The following is a 13,836-nucleotide window of genomic DNA, read 5'->3' as shown; positions in this document are numbered from 1 at the left end:
AATCAGTCTATGTTTTCCTAGCAGAAAATGTTACATCACTTTGATGTTGACTTGACGCACTTATTATGAAATGTGTGGGAAGGTCTACTTCCAAGGTGCTGATGGCCACTTGGAGATTTCATAGTATGGTAGAGTTGGAAGGGACCTCCAGGGTCATTGGGTCCAAACCCCTGCTCAATGCAGGATCACTAAATTATCCCAGTCAGATGTATGTCTGGCCTCTGTTTGATAGAATCATAGAATGGTAGAGTTGGAAGGGACCTCCAGGGTCATTGGGTCCAACCCCCTGCTCAATGCAGGATCACTAAATCATCCCAGACAAATGTCTGTCCAGCCTCTGTTTAAAGGCTGCCATTAAAGGAGAACTCACCACCTCCCGTGGTAACCTGTTCCACTCATTGATCCTCCTCATTGTCTAATATCTAATTTGTGTCTCCTCCCTTTCAGTTTCATCCCATTGCTTCTCGTCTTTCCTTGTGCAGATGACAATAGGGCTGATCCCTCTGCACTGTGACAGCCCTTTAGATATTTGTAGACAGCTCTTAAGTCTCCTCTCAGCCTTTTTTTTCAAGCTAAACATCCCCAGATCCTTTAACCATTCCTCATAGGACATGATTGGCAGACCGCTCACTATCCTGGCAACTTTGTGTGCCCAGAACTGGACACAGTATTCCAGATAAGGTCTGACTAAGAAAGAGTACAGGGGGATAATTAACTCACATGTCACCATAACACACTAAATGGGAAACCACTGAGCAAAGCTGACGTGGAAAAGGACTTGGGGGTTTTAGTTAACTATAAGCTTAACTTGAGCAACTAGTGTCAGGCAGCTGCTGCCAAGGTATAGGGGCACATGATGAGAACATTGTTCTTCCTCTTTACAAGTCACTGTTCACGAGTGGGTACAAAGGTGGGCAACTAAAGTAATTAATGGAATAGGTGGACTACAATACCCAGAGAGGTTATCAAAATTGTGGTTATTTATTTTAGAAAAAAAGACTGCTGAGGGATGACCTAATAACTATGAATAGATATAGATCAAGGGTCAGTACAGGGATCTCTCCCACCATCTGTTTATACCCAGGACTGTGACTGTACCAAGGAGTCATCCTCTACGTCTAGAGGAAAGAAGATTTCTACATCAACATAGAAGGGGAATCTTTACTGTAAGAGCAATGAGACTGTGGCACTCTCTGCCTGAGGACGTGGTAATGGCGACCTCGATAAAAGAGTGCAAGAGGGACCAGGACACCTTTCTTTAGCGTTACAATATTACATGTTATAGTCACTGATTACTCCAGAAGGGTTATTGATCCAGGGATTATTCTGATTGCCAGACTTAGAATAAGAAGGATTTTTTTGTCCCTTAAATGAGAAAAATTGTCTTTTACCTCATTGGGTTTTTTTTTGCCTTCCTCTGAATCAACATATAAGGCTAATGGGCTGAACTGGATTGATGTGTGTCTTTTTCAGCCTAAGGGTGGATTCGGATTAGCGTGTTTACATGTGCATAAAACCACGCATCTATTAGAATCATTGGTTGCCTATGGTGTGTTCACATGTTCGTGTTTTACAGGCGCGCACCTGTAAAAGATAGGACATGCGTGCACCATAGGTCCGTGGTGCATGTAAATATCCCCCGTGAGGAGTCCCCTTGTCACTGAACACTGTGACAGCACTATCACAGTGTTCAGTGACAAGGGGACTCCCTGTGGGGAGTAAAGAATACCCTGCCACAGCTGTTGCAGAAGATCACGATGTTTTCCCATTGCTTTAAATGGGACCGATGCTTTTGCAGTCCCATTGAAAGCAATGGCTGCCGGCAAGCCCTGCAGGGATTTTCGGGGAAGGGCTTTAAATATAAGTCCTTCCCTGAAAATCATCCATAGAATGATTCACTATTTTTGCTAGTTGCTCTTTTCCCATTTAACTGTTTTATAATTTTCTGTTGTACCTGCTCCTTCCATACAAAAATTGCTGGGATAATACAGACAGTGATAACAATTTCCCATGGCTCAGGTGATCAGTCTAATGCTATATATTTAATCTATAAAACAGCACTTCATCATATGCATATATACAAACTAAGTGGTGATTATATATTTTATGTCCATCCAACAGATGTGCAGAGCTGGCTTGTGATGTTCGGGTTTCAGCTGAGCAATATCATTCCCGGCTTCCCAAGATCCAAACTGCATTTTGTGCCACCTCCATATGAACTGACTGAGAGTCAAGAATGTGAAAATGGACAGGTACGTCTCGTCTCCTTCACTCATATGAGCCGCTGTGGCTCAGTGTGACATATTACATTTCCACTTGTATCACTTCAAGATGGGATTTTTACTATAATGATCTTATGCGCAATGTGCATTTTGCCTGCCTAGATAGTTATGTTAATTGCACTATCATTAGCTCTTTGTGTGTATACCCTTGAGTTGTTTCTTGATTAACAATAGTACAGGGAAATTTAAAGGTATCCGGCCATCTGTTCCATCTACAGTATAACAACGCACCCCTTTGGGATTTTATTACTTGAAATCAAAATATAGCTTACAGCTACAGTATTGCATGGGTTTCATAGATACATATGCAGTAAAAACAGTGTATGCTTTATAAGAAACCGAGAAATGGTTCCTTTTATGTGGAATATCGCATTTTCAGCTTCACTAACCCCCCTTTTATTTGAAGGACATGCAGTGCATTGGCAGGCGAGTTCAAGCAGGAACCTGTCGTAAAAAAAAAAGAACCTAAAATCTGCATTGAAGGGTCGTAGAATGCAGCTGTGGGATCTTAAAAGCAGCTGCATGGATTAATTAACATTTAATTAAGGAAAAAGTAACAAAATATCAGAGCTAGACTGGTTTTGTCCTAAGCCGCAGGCCACCACATGCTTATTACCGCTCTAAAGGTTGCAGAATGCAATCATGTATTTGGAGGCCAGTGCCAAGCATCCCTTTTTGCTGGCACATGAGCGATATAGCTCTGTTAGAAGCTCCTTACCAACACAAACTGCATTAATGTAATATTTATGGTATGGTGTGTGTCTTTGGTGATAAAGGACATTAGTGCTAGCAGAAAATTACATGCCCTGATTGATGATAAAACGAAATGATTACGACAAAAGAGTTCCATGTATGTTTTGTGCATTCATATATATTCATAGACGGAGAAATGGAAATCACATCCCTGTAGCAAAAATCAGAAAGCTGCCCAACTAAGGAGTTATCACAATGCACAACAAAAGTTATTAAACGATTCATTCGAAAAGCCTGAAATGTATTTTATGAAATATACCCCGGTTCACCACTGCAGCCCTCCTGTATACTGACTTCGAGTCCACTGAAGTGAGCTTGGCCATGTAGGACATCACCATGGGTGGAACTTCAATACCCAGTCAAGTATAGAATATAAAACGTACAGTGTTTCTCCAAAAATAAGACCCTGTGTTATATTAATTTTTGCCCCCAAAGAGGAACAGGTTCTTATTTTCGGGGGATGTCTTATACTTACCAAGTAGGTACTGTCCGGGTCCCTCTCGCTGTTCTGCACAATTCCGGGCAGGCTTACTTGCAGTTCTCAGCGCCGAACAAACAATGCTTGCTGGTAATGGAGTTTGTAAACCCTGCCTCCAGCAAGCAATTGCTCTGATTAGTTCTCAAGCTCAGTTTATCAGAGCCAGCACTTTATGAACCATTCACAGCCATTCAATGAATGGCTGTAAGTGGTTCATCAAGCGCCACAGTGATTGACCGAGCCACGGCGCTGGAGAACCAATCAGAGCAATCGCTTGCTGGAGGTAGGGTTTACAACTCCATTACCAGCAAGCAATGTTCTGTCAGCACTGAGAACTGCAAGCAAGCCTGCCCAGAACTACGTAGACCAGCGGGTGGGTCCTGGACGTCGCCTGCTATAGGTAAGTATTGCTTTTTTTCATGTAGTGTAGCTAGGGCTTATCTTTGGGTATGGCCTATATTTCAAGCCCCCCTCACCCTAAATAATCAGGATAGGGCTTATTTTACAGGGAGGTCTTTCTTTTGGGGAAACGCGGTACATATCAAAGTTTTCTTATGCCATAATATTTATAAAATAAACACCTCCCATTATTCTGCTCACATTCCTAGTTTTGGGTCCCCCCTGGAATCCAGCCAAGAACGTTTCCAAAAAGCATGGAAAATAGTGGATCATCATTCATCCTTTCGTCAGGCACAACTTTGCCATGACTGACTCTCTAAACAGCTGAAAATCATGCAAGCAGAGTTTTCTACAACTTTCCCCTAAATTGTCATTTACTGTACACTGATGTTTCTGTGAGCGGCAGTCATGCAGGCCTTACTATTAGCGATCCTGATGCTTGCAAATTTTTCTGAGCGGTTTGCTGTCATCATGTTCAATTTGGAGCACTGCGTGAGCAACTTCTGCAGAAACACTCAGCTGTAATAGCCCTTAGACTTGTTTTATGTGTACTGAATAAACAAGAGGCTACACTGAAGCCATTATATCTTATATACACTGTGCAAATAATTGTAGCTATGCAAATACAGGTTTATTTCTGATTCATGCTTAAGTGCATGTAGTTTACAGTTCTATTGGTAGATAGCAGGAAACTGGTAATGCACTTGCCGAATAAACTAGTCTGCGTTAAGGAGCTGCCCGCTCGCTCCTGAAAACAATGTCAGAGCATGTGCCGATAGTTCATCACAATTTTGCTGCGTCCAATTAGGTCTTAATTCTCCTTATTTTTGAAACATTCGGCTGAAAATTCAGCTTCAGGTGGCGCATAATATTGCCTGTACTTAATACTTTACATTTCATGCCTTTTTGGCACTAATCTCACAGTGGAGGACCATATAAATCTCAAAGTGTTTTTCGCATGTATTTATGAGCTGTTTCCGTGATAATATCAGACTTTAGTTTCTCAAATAGCTGGATAACTTTTTTAATTTCATGTGATTTACTTTTGTACTAAATTAAGGGCAAAATGTAATTAAGCCAGTATTGCATGACCTTCAGAAATCTGTACAGTCTAGTTACCATGGTTCACTGCATTACTTTTTAACTTTCTACAACTAATTCATTTTTCTGTCTTACAGCTAATTACTGGTGTTCAACAGACCACTGAAAGACATAATCAAGCATTTATGGCATTGGAGGGTCAAACCATAGTGAAGCGACTGCACGCAAACATAAGGGAAAAACTGGGACACTGGTTTGCAACTACGGTTCCTATAATTGGTAAAGGAATAATGTTTGCAATCAAAGAAGGCAAAGTGACAACAGGAATGTCCAGCATTGCCAGTGAAGACAGCCGGAAAATTGCTCTTGTGCTTAACGGTGCTCACTACCTGGAAAAAATGTACTACAACATAGAAGGAAAGGACACCCATTATTTCGTCAAAATTGGCTCCTCTGACAGCGATCTAGTCACCTTGGGCTTGACAACAGGTCGCAAAACACTAGACAGTGGAGTCAATGTCACAGTCTCTCAGCCAACCCTGCTGATAAACGGAAGGACTCGCAGGTTTACAAACATAGAGTTCCAGCATTCATCTCTCATTTTAAATATCCGCTTTGGGTTGACTGTTGACAACCTGGATGAAGAGAGAGCGCGAGTTCTTGACCAAGCACGTCAACGGGCATTGAGTGCAGCTTGGGCAAAAGAGCAGCAAAAGGCGCGGGATGGGAAAGAAGGCAGTCGCTTATGGACTGAGGGGGAAAAGCAGCAACTTCTAAGCACAGGAAGAGTTCAAGGATATGAAGGCTACTATGTCCTTCCGGTGGAGCAGTACCCAGAACTAGCAGACAGCAGCAGTAACATCCAGTTCTTGAGACAGAATGAAATGGGAAAGAGGTAACAAATTAATCTGCTGTCATCCATCCCTGGATGAATCAGTAGTAATAACTGTTATCTCCTCTCCTAAGGAGATGAAGACCTAAATGGGGCACTAGGCTGAATTGTTTTGAGACAGTTAAGTAGCAAGAAAGCTCACATTTTCTGAGTTGAATGCTGCTGACGACCACAAATCGAAGTGGACTTAAAGCCTGACTTAAAGTAAAACACAAGTAAAACACAAAGTACCCCTGTGATATTACCCACTTCTTCTGGGTCTCGGTTACAAATACTAATGATTAAGGCCTCTGATTACCTCACTTCTTTGACGTGGGGACAAAGCAGAAACACAAAATTCCAACTACTCAGACTGCTTCTTTGATAAGTATTTCAACATTTTGATTTACGAAGAATGCTTACTGCATTGAACGAAATAAAGACTATGGAGTGATTTGTAGAAACAACTCTGAAACTAAGAGCACTGGATAGACTCTGACAAGAAAACAAACTTTACTTGCACTCTTATCCCAAAATGCTCTTACTTAATTTATTCATTAAGTGGGTAGAGTGTGATGTGTGAGTCAAATGGCTTTCACTACAGTTAAATTCATCCTCTTGTTTGTATTTGAGAAATCCATTGTGGACAATACAGTATAACACAGTTACAGGGTGTAGTCTGTTTAGAATCAGTAGTTTGTTGGTATCAGTTTCAGTAGAGATGTGGGCATTGTGACACTCGCAAATGGGCACCACTTCTGATCACCCTGTTCATATAAGAAGGCCAGATGGCACAATCACTGTTTCAGATTAAAACTAGAAATGTGTTTGTTTGGTCGAAACAATAAACTGAGACAATCACCTTACAGTCACCACAAAATGATTATGAACTTTGGTATTTTTTTTTTTTTTTGTAATATACATGTATGAACTGTTCATTGAGTTTTTATATTATTTTAATTTGCTGCTAAATGAAAATTAGAGACAGGCAAAGATAATTTATGGCAAAGTGTTTAAATCGTTTATACATAAATAAAGTCTCTAAAACTGTGGATGTTTTTGTTTCCGGAATCTTGACTATTTTTGTGATTTAGGATTAATTTTTGTCTTTGTATCAACTTCCAAGAGAAATTATAATCCTGTCATAGACTAAGTAGAAACTAAACCCTCAAATGTGAACGAAGCATAAGGAAAACTTTCATGGTCTAGTTTCACCATGATACCATAGACTTGCTAGAGGATGTAACAGAACAGGATGTTTTGGCTCATACAGTGTGTTCCAATCTGCACATTATCTCGAAACTTCCACTAATAAGCGTGGTAGCTTCTTGGATGTCATTCTTCTGCATGATGGATGTCACTTGTCACTACTTTCCTGTATGCTTATCATTAGGGTTGAGTGAACTGAATCAGTAGAATCCTGATTCAGCTGGAACTTTGCTAAAAGTGCGGTTCGGCAGGAACATGAACTGAGGTTTTAGCAAAGCTCTACCCAAAATAGGGTTCTACTGGTTCAGTTCGCTCAACACTAGCCCTGAAGATTGGTGTACAACACTGTCTAAGCCATTATGGCACTTAGACAGTGTTATACACTAGTCTTAGGGGTTTTGGTGAACTTCTGATTCAGTTCGAACTGAATCGGACTAAACCACATTTTTTGCAAAAGTTCAGTGAACCAGCCGAACAAAACTTTACAAAGGTTTGCTTGTCACGACTTATATCCATTTTTGTCTTCAGGCGGAATTCACTTTCAGAATATAGATCAATCATGCTAAATATATTGATAATATCTATAACTATCTCAAAACGAATGCCCTGGAGCACTGGCGGAACTATAGGGGGTGTGGTTGCACCTGGGCCCAGGAGCTTTAGGAGGCCCATAAGGCCTCTCTTCTCCATATAGGAAGCCTACTACTATGAATAAAGTATTATAGTTGGAGGCCCTGTTACAGGTTTTGCATTGGGGCCCAGGAGCTTCAAGTTACGCCTCTGCCCTGGAGCTTCATTTTTCTAAAATGGTTTCAAAAGTCATGCATAGACATAGACAACATGTAGTAATGCCCATTTGTCAGGCAGCCAGCATTATTATATTGTTAAAATATTTTTATTGAGTTCAATGCAAAAACTATATGTAGCAAGCTTCCTTTAGGGCTTATTTACACGAGCGTATATCGGCCTGCGTTTGCACGGCCGGCCGATATACGCATCTATCTGAGCAGTCCCCCCTTCCCTCCTCCTCGCTGTCTCTCTCCTTCCTTCAGAGTTGTTTGCAACAGGGATGGGCAGGACACAGCAGAGCTTAGCTCCGCCCTCTACCCTTGCAAACACCAGAGTGGAGGAGAGAGGCAGAGAGACTGTGAGAGGGAGGGAAAGGGGGGACTGCTCAGATGGAAGTGTATATCAGACGGCCGTGAAAACGCCAGCCAATATACACTCGTATAATTAAGCCTTTAGTGGGGCAGGCTGCCAGATGTCAAACAAATCTATGTTAACGCAGGGGGTTTGGAACTCTGACCTGTTAAAAAATTGAAATAGGTTCTAATTTCCCTGTTTATAAATTTCTCAATATATTTTTAAGTATTCAAGGATGGACATTCACTTTAAGGTGGCAATAGATATGGTGGTCACCATTAACAATGCAATTAATTTTTCAATTATTAATCATGATGGTTACATCTGTTGTACTGCAGAACAATTCCAACCGAAACACGGTTATGGTTCATGGGTCACAGTGTGTATCAGTGGTTAGTAGCGGACATTGCAGCTGTAGCCTGGATTTTATGATTACTGTAAGAAAAATATCAGTTCATACAAAACTGTGAATATGTTACAATGCCAAATTTCTTCAAATATAAACATAAACCCTATCACCTGTTGCTTTACACCACAGAGAATATGGTAATCCATTGAAACACCAAGGAAAGTGGAGCCATTTGTCTCCTCTACAAGGTCCAACAGTTGATGTTGCAGTCGGGGAGTTTTAGTTTTTCATCACTTGGATAATCTACAAATGCACTTACCACTCTCACCAGCACAATGTTCTGTATTCTAAATATTGGATCACTCTGTCTCGGATTATCTACACTAAAGAAAGGGCAGAGAAGAGAACACATAGGTGCATTGTGTGCCAGGGAAAATTAAACTAAAACTGGTGTTAGAAATGCCGAGTTTAGTAAATTTCCCCCTAACACATGAAGACGCACATCATGGCACTTCGTGTGCCTACACAAAGATGTATGACAGGCATGACTTGGAGCTCATATCTAGCATAATTCACAATAGTTTCTGGTGTAAATTACACATAAAGCAGTTGGTCTGGGGCAGCAATGCCTCCCAAAAGCCCTATTCACTGTTTACAAAAGTGGTGAGGATGGCTTAAAAAGGTGAAAAGTCGCAGATTTTTGCGCAAAATGTGATTTCCTGCACAGGAGCGGAAATCGATTGTAATTTTCCACTCACGGAGAAATCGCAGTGGACACATCTACAGCACAGATATGAAGACAGCAGACAGGTACGCTGGGGTCACCGCCCGGGCACAGAGTCAGATCCTGCTGCGGAATCCCACATGCGGAATCCGACCCGGCCGTGTGCAGGTGGCCTAAATGTTCCCAATATTGCAGATCTTACCACAGGATAAAAGCAAAGGTTTTTTTTTATTATACTCACAAGATAGCTAGCAATTCACCAACTTTTAATAATAATCTTTTAAAAATAGAACTGAACAAGTAAATCTCTGAATGCAAATAAATACAAGGACTGCCCATGGTGTAGCTAGCAATTCACAGTTTATGGGGCTCAAAAGTGAGGACTAAGTTATGGGGCTTAAAGGTGATGAATCGGGGAGTCTGGGGAGGTATCCTTCATACTCACCAGGCGCCCTGTTCCAGCACAGTGTCCCTGTGAAGTCAGCGCACACCAAAATCAAGACTCTTTCTGCACATGCACCTCCCATAGAGATAAATGGGAAATGTGTGCGCAGAAAGAAACAAGCTACTGACGAGCACTGACTTCATGGGGACACAATGCTGGAATGAGAAACCAAGTGAGTATGAAAGGTACCTTCCTGGTACCCTTATTCTCTCAACTTTGAGCCCCATAACTTAATTTATGGGGCTCAGGTAACATCAGAATAACTGCCATGCATATGTACATGAGGAATAACACTATTTCTGCCCATTACTTGTATCCTGCAATTTTCACCAGTTGTCCCCTCTGCAGGCTGTATCTGTAATTCTCAGTTTTACTTGAACTGGTAGGTGGAGATTAGCTGCTACACTGCGCACACAGAGGAGCAGGATTTCTTATGCTCTTTCTCTTTGTAGCACCCCTCATATAATGGCATGACACTACTATTTATAGCAGTACTGAGAAGGGTAGATGTGATTTCAGTAGCTGTGATACAGTAAATCACATACTAAAATCTGCTGCAGAACGTTTCAATGAGTTCCTCTGTTTCTAAGTCCCTTGTCCTCCTGTATTCACCTCTCTATAGACTTGGGTAGCAAGAAAAGACCTCCCCTCCCACTCCCTAATCTGTGTTGGTCTTTGTAACTAAGGACAGATTTTACATAACAACAGGCAGTGCACAGGAGATTATGAGAAAATGATACACAACCCCCAGTAGTAAGCACTTTAGAGTGATTTTTAAGCATAAAATGTTATTTTAGGTAAATAAAGAGCTGTCGATTTTTGCTAGTTATCACACTGAGACATAAGTACAAGTATATTCAAAGTGCAGTGCCTATTTAAGAGTGGTCCTATATGCAGAGTTATTTAAGAGAAAAAGGTCCATGTACAATTCTTGCATAGTGCTCCTATCAGTTGTGTAGCTATAGGGATCGCAGGGGTCACAGTTACAACTGGGCCCCTAAGCTAGGGGGGCCCACAGGCCCTCTTCACCTCACTGAATTGGTTGCACTTGAAATAATATGTTGTGGAAGCTAGTGTCCTCCCCATTCTCTGGACAGACTGCCATAGGTGCATTGGTGGTGCAGCTGTGAGGATCCACAGCAGCAGTGGCAGAAAGAAGAAACCTATAGGTGCCACTTAGCAGGAAGCAGAGTTTTATTGCAAAGAGATGCCAGCACATAGCTGTTAGGAACTGGAAAAGGATTGGAGGGACAGGAGGTGGTGGGTGCAGTGACTTCATGTTCTCTTCTGCAGCTGCAGTCAGCCTAAACTCATCAAGAAATACCTGCCCCCTGCTGGAGTATTGTGCTGCTCAATGGTGTATTGCTACAAGTACCATGAAGGTACATATGTGTGTAACTAGCTGATATACCCGGCTTCACCCGAGTTAGTTTTATACAGGTGTTTACGTGTTGTTTGCATGGAAAATTTTATGAAGTCATGGTTACTTCAGAGGAACCGAGGAATAAAATATATATACACATGGAGGAGTGTTAGATTCTCCTCAGACTGCATGTACCGATGTCCTTCTGCAAAATATGTGCCACCCCTCCCACTCTCCTCACTTTTTATCTTTAAAAGGTAGCACCCCTTCTATTCAAATTTAACCTCAAACTGGAGGTTGTAGCCCCTTCTTAGCCTTAAAGGCATGCTGCATCCCTGCAGTCCATGGCCGCTTCCTTACATACTTTACAGCCTTTCAGTATATGCACACAGAAGTCAGTTACACTGTTCTCAGTATATACACACAGAGGTGAGGTAGATTCTCTGCAGTATATACACATAGAGGTGAGGTAGATTTTCTTCAGTATGTATCCATAGAGGAGTATTAGATTCTCCTCAGTATATATACATTGAAGTCAGTTAGATTGTTCTCAGTATTTACACACAGTGGGTGGGGTAGATTCTCCTCAGTATATACACAAAGAGGTGAAGTAGATTGTTCTCAGTATATACACAGAGAGGTGAGGTAGATTCTCCTCAGTATATACACATAGAGGAGTGTTAGATTCTCCTCAGTATATACCCATAGAGGTGAGTTAGATTGTTCTCCATATATATACATAGAGATGAGGTAGATTCTCCTCAGTATATAACCATAGAAGTGAGTTAGATTCTCCTCAGTATATACACAAAGAGGTGAGGTAAATTCTCCTTAGTAGATACACAGAGGTAAGGTAGATTCTCCTCAGTATATACACATACTGGTGAGGTAGATTCTCCTCAGTATGTACACATATAGGAGTGTTAGATTCTCCTCAGTATATACACAGATAGGTGAGTTAGATTGTTTTCAGTATATACACAGAGAGGTGAGGTAGATTCTCCTTAGTAGATACACATAGAGGTAAGATAGATTCTCCTCAGTAGATACACATAGAGGTAAGATAGATTCTCCTCAGTAGATACACATACTTGTGGAAAGATTCTCCTCAGTAGATACCCATAGAAGCGAGTAAAATTGTTCTTCTCAGTAGATACGCAGAGAGGTGAGGTAGATTCTCCTCAGTATATACACACAGAGGTGAGGTAGATTCTCCGCTGTATTATACACATAGAGGTGAGGTAGATTCTCTTCAGTTTGTACCCATAGAGGAGTGTTAGATTCTCCTCAGTATATATACATTGAAGTCAGTTAGATTGTTCTCAGTATTTACACACAGTGTGTATATACTGAGGAGAATCTACCTCACCTCTCTGTGTATATACTGAGAACAATCTACTTCACCTCTTTGTGTATATACTGAAGAGAATCTACCTCACCAAAGAGGTGAAGTAGATTGTTCTCAGTATATACACAGAGAGGTGAGGTAGATTCTCCTCAGTATATACACATAGAGGTGAGGAAGATTCTCCTCAGTAGATACCAATCGAAGTGAGTTAAATTGTTCTCCTCAGTAGATACAGCTAGACGTGAGATAAATTCTCCTCAGTATATACACAGAGAGGTGAGGTAGATTCTCCTCAGTATATACACATAGAGGAGTGTTAGATTCTCCTCAGTATGTACCCATAGAGGTGAATTAGATTGTTCTCAGTATATACACATAGAGATTAGGTAGATTCTCCTCTGTATATACCCATAGAGGTGAGTTAGATTGTTCTTGGTATATACACACACAGAGGTGAGGTAGATTCTCCTCAGTATATAGACAGAGAGGTGAGGCAGATTCTCCTAAGTAGATACAAATACTTGTGGTAAGACTCTCCTCAGTAGATACCCAATGAAGTGAGCTAAATTGTTCTTCTCAGTAGATACGCAGAGAGGTGAGGTAGATTCTCCTCAGTATATACACAGACAGGTGAGGTAGATTCTCCTCAGTATATACACAGAGAGTAGAGGTAGATTCTCCTCAGTATATACACAGAGAGGTGAGGTAGATTCTCCTCAGTATATACACAGAGAGGTGAGGTAAATTATCCTTAGTAGATACACAGAGGTAAGGTAGATTCTCTTCAGTATATACACATACTGGTGAGGTAGATTCTCCTCAGTAGATACACATACTGGTGAGGTAGATTCTCCTCAGTAAATACACATACTGGTGAGGTAGATTCTCCTAAGTATATACACAGAGAGGTGAGGTAGATTTTTCTCAGTATGTACACATATAGGAGTCCTAGATTCTCCTCATTACATACACACAGAGGTGGGGTAGATTCTCCTCAGTATATACCCATAGAAGTGAGTTAGATTCTCCTCAGTATATACACAGAGAGGTAAGGTAAATTCTCCTTAGTAGATACACAGACGTAAGGTAGATTCTCCTCAGTATATACACATATTGATGAGGTAGATTCTCCTCAGTATATACACAGAGAGGTGAGTTAGATTGTTCTCAGTATATACACAGTGAGGTGTGGTAGATTCTCCTCAGTATATACCCATGGAAGTGAGTTAGATTCTCCTCAGTATATACACAGAGAGGTGAGGTAAATTCTCCTTAGTAGATACACATAGAGGTAAGATAGATTCTCCTCAGTATATACACATAGAGTGAGGAAGATTATCCTCAGTAGATACCCATAGAAGTGAGTTAAATTGTTCTCCTCAGTAGATACACATAGAGGTGAGCTTGATTCTCCTCAGTATATACACAGAC

General features: G+C 41.1%; 1 protein-coding gene across 8 annotated transcripts in view; it reads left to right on the top strand.

Annotated features, from left to right (window-relative positions):
- Nucleotides 1–6,876, top strand: part of TENM2 (teneurin transmembrane protein 2) — a 1,550,877-nt gene extending 1,544,001 nt beyond the window's left edge. For all 8 annotated transcript variants that reach the window (XM_066591118.1, XM_066591117.1, XM_066591116.1 and 5 more), the window contains 2 exons: nt 2,122–2,252; nt 5,091–6,876. In XM_066591118.1, coding sequence (XP_066447215.1) covers nt 2,122–2,252; nt 5,091–5,852 — 893 coding nt within the window. In that variant the 3' untranslated portion in view covers nt 5,853–6,876. The remainder of the gene's footprint in view (nt 1–2,121; nt 2,253–5,090) is intronic.
- The last annotated feature ends 6,960 nt before the right edge of the window (nt 6,877–13,836 follow it).

Source organism: Eleutherodactylus coqui, chromosome 2, assembly GCF_035609145.1.
Source record: "Eleutherodactylus coqui strain aEleCoq1 chromosome 2, aEleCoq1.hap1, whole genome shotgun sequence".
In the NCBI taxonomy this organism is placed as follows: Eukaryota; Metazoa; Chordata; class Amphibia; order Anura; family Eleutherodactylidae; genus Eleutherodactylus; species Eleutherodactylus coqui.
The sequence above is the reverse complement of the archived record's forward strand: the minus strand, read 5'-3'. Positions and strand labels throughout refer to the sequence as shown.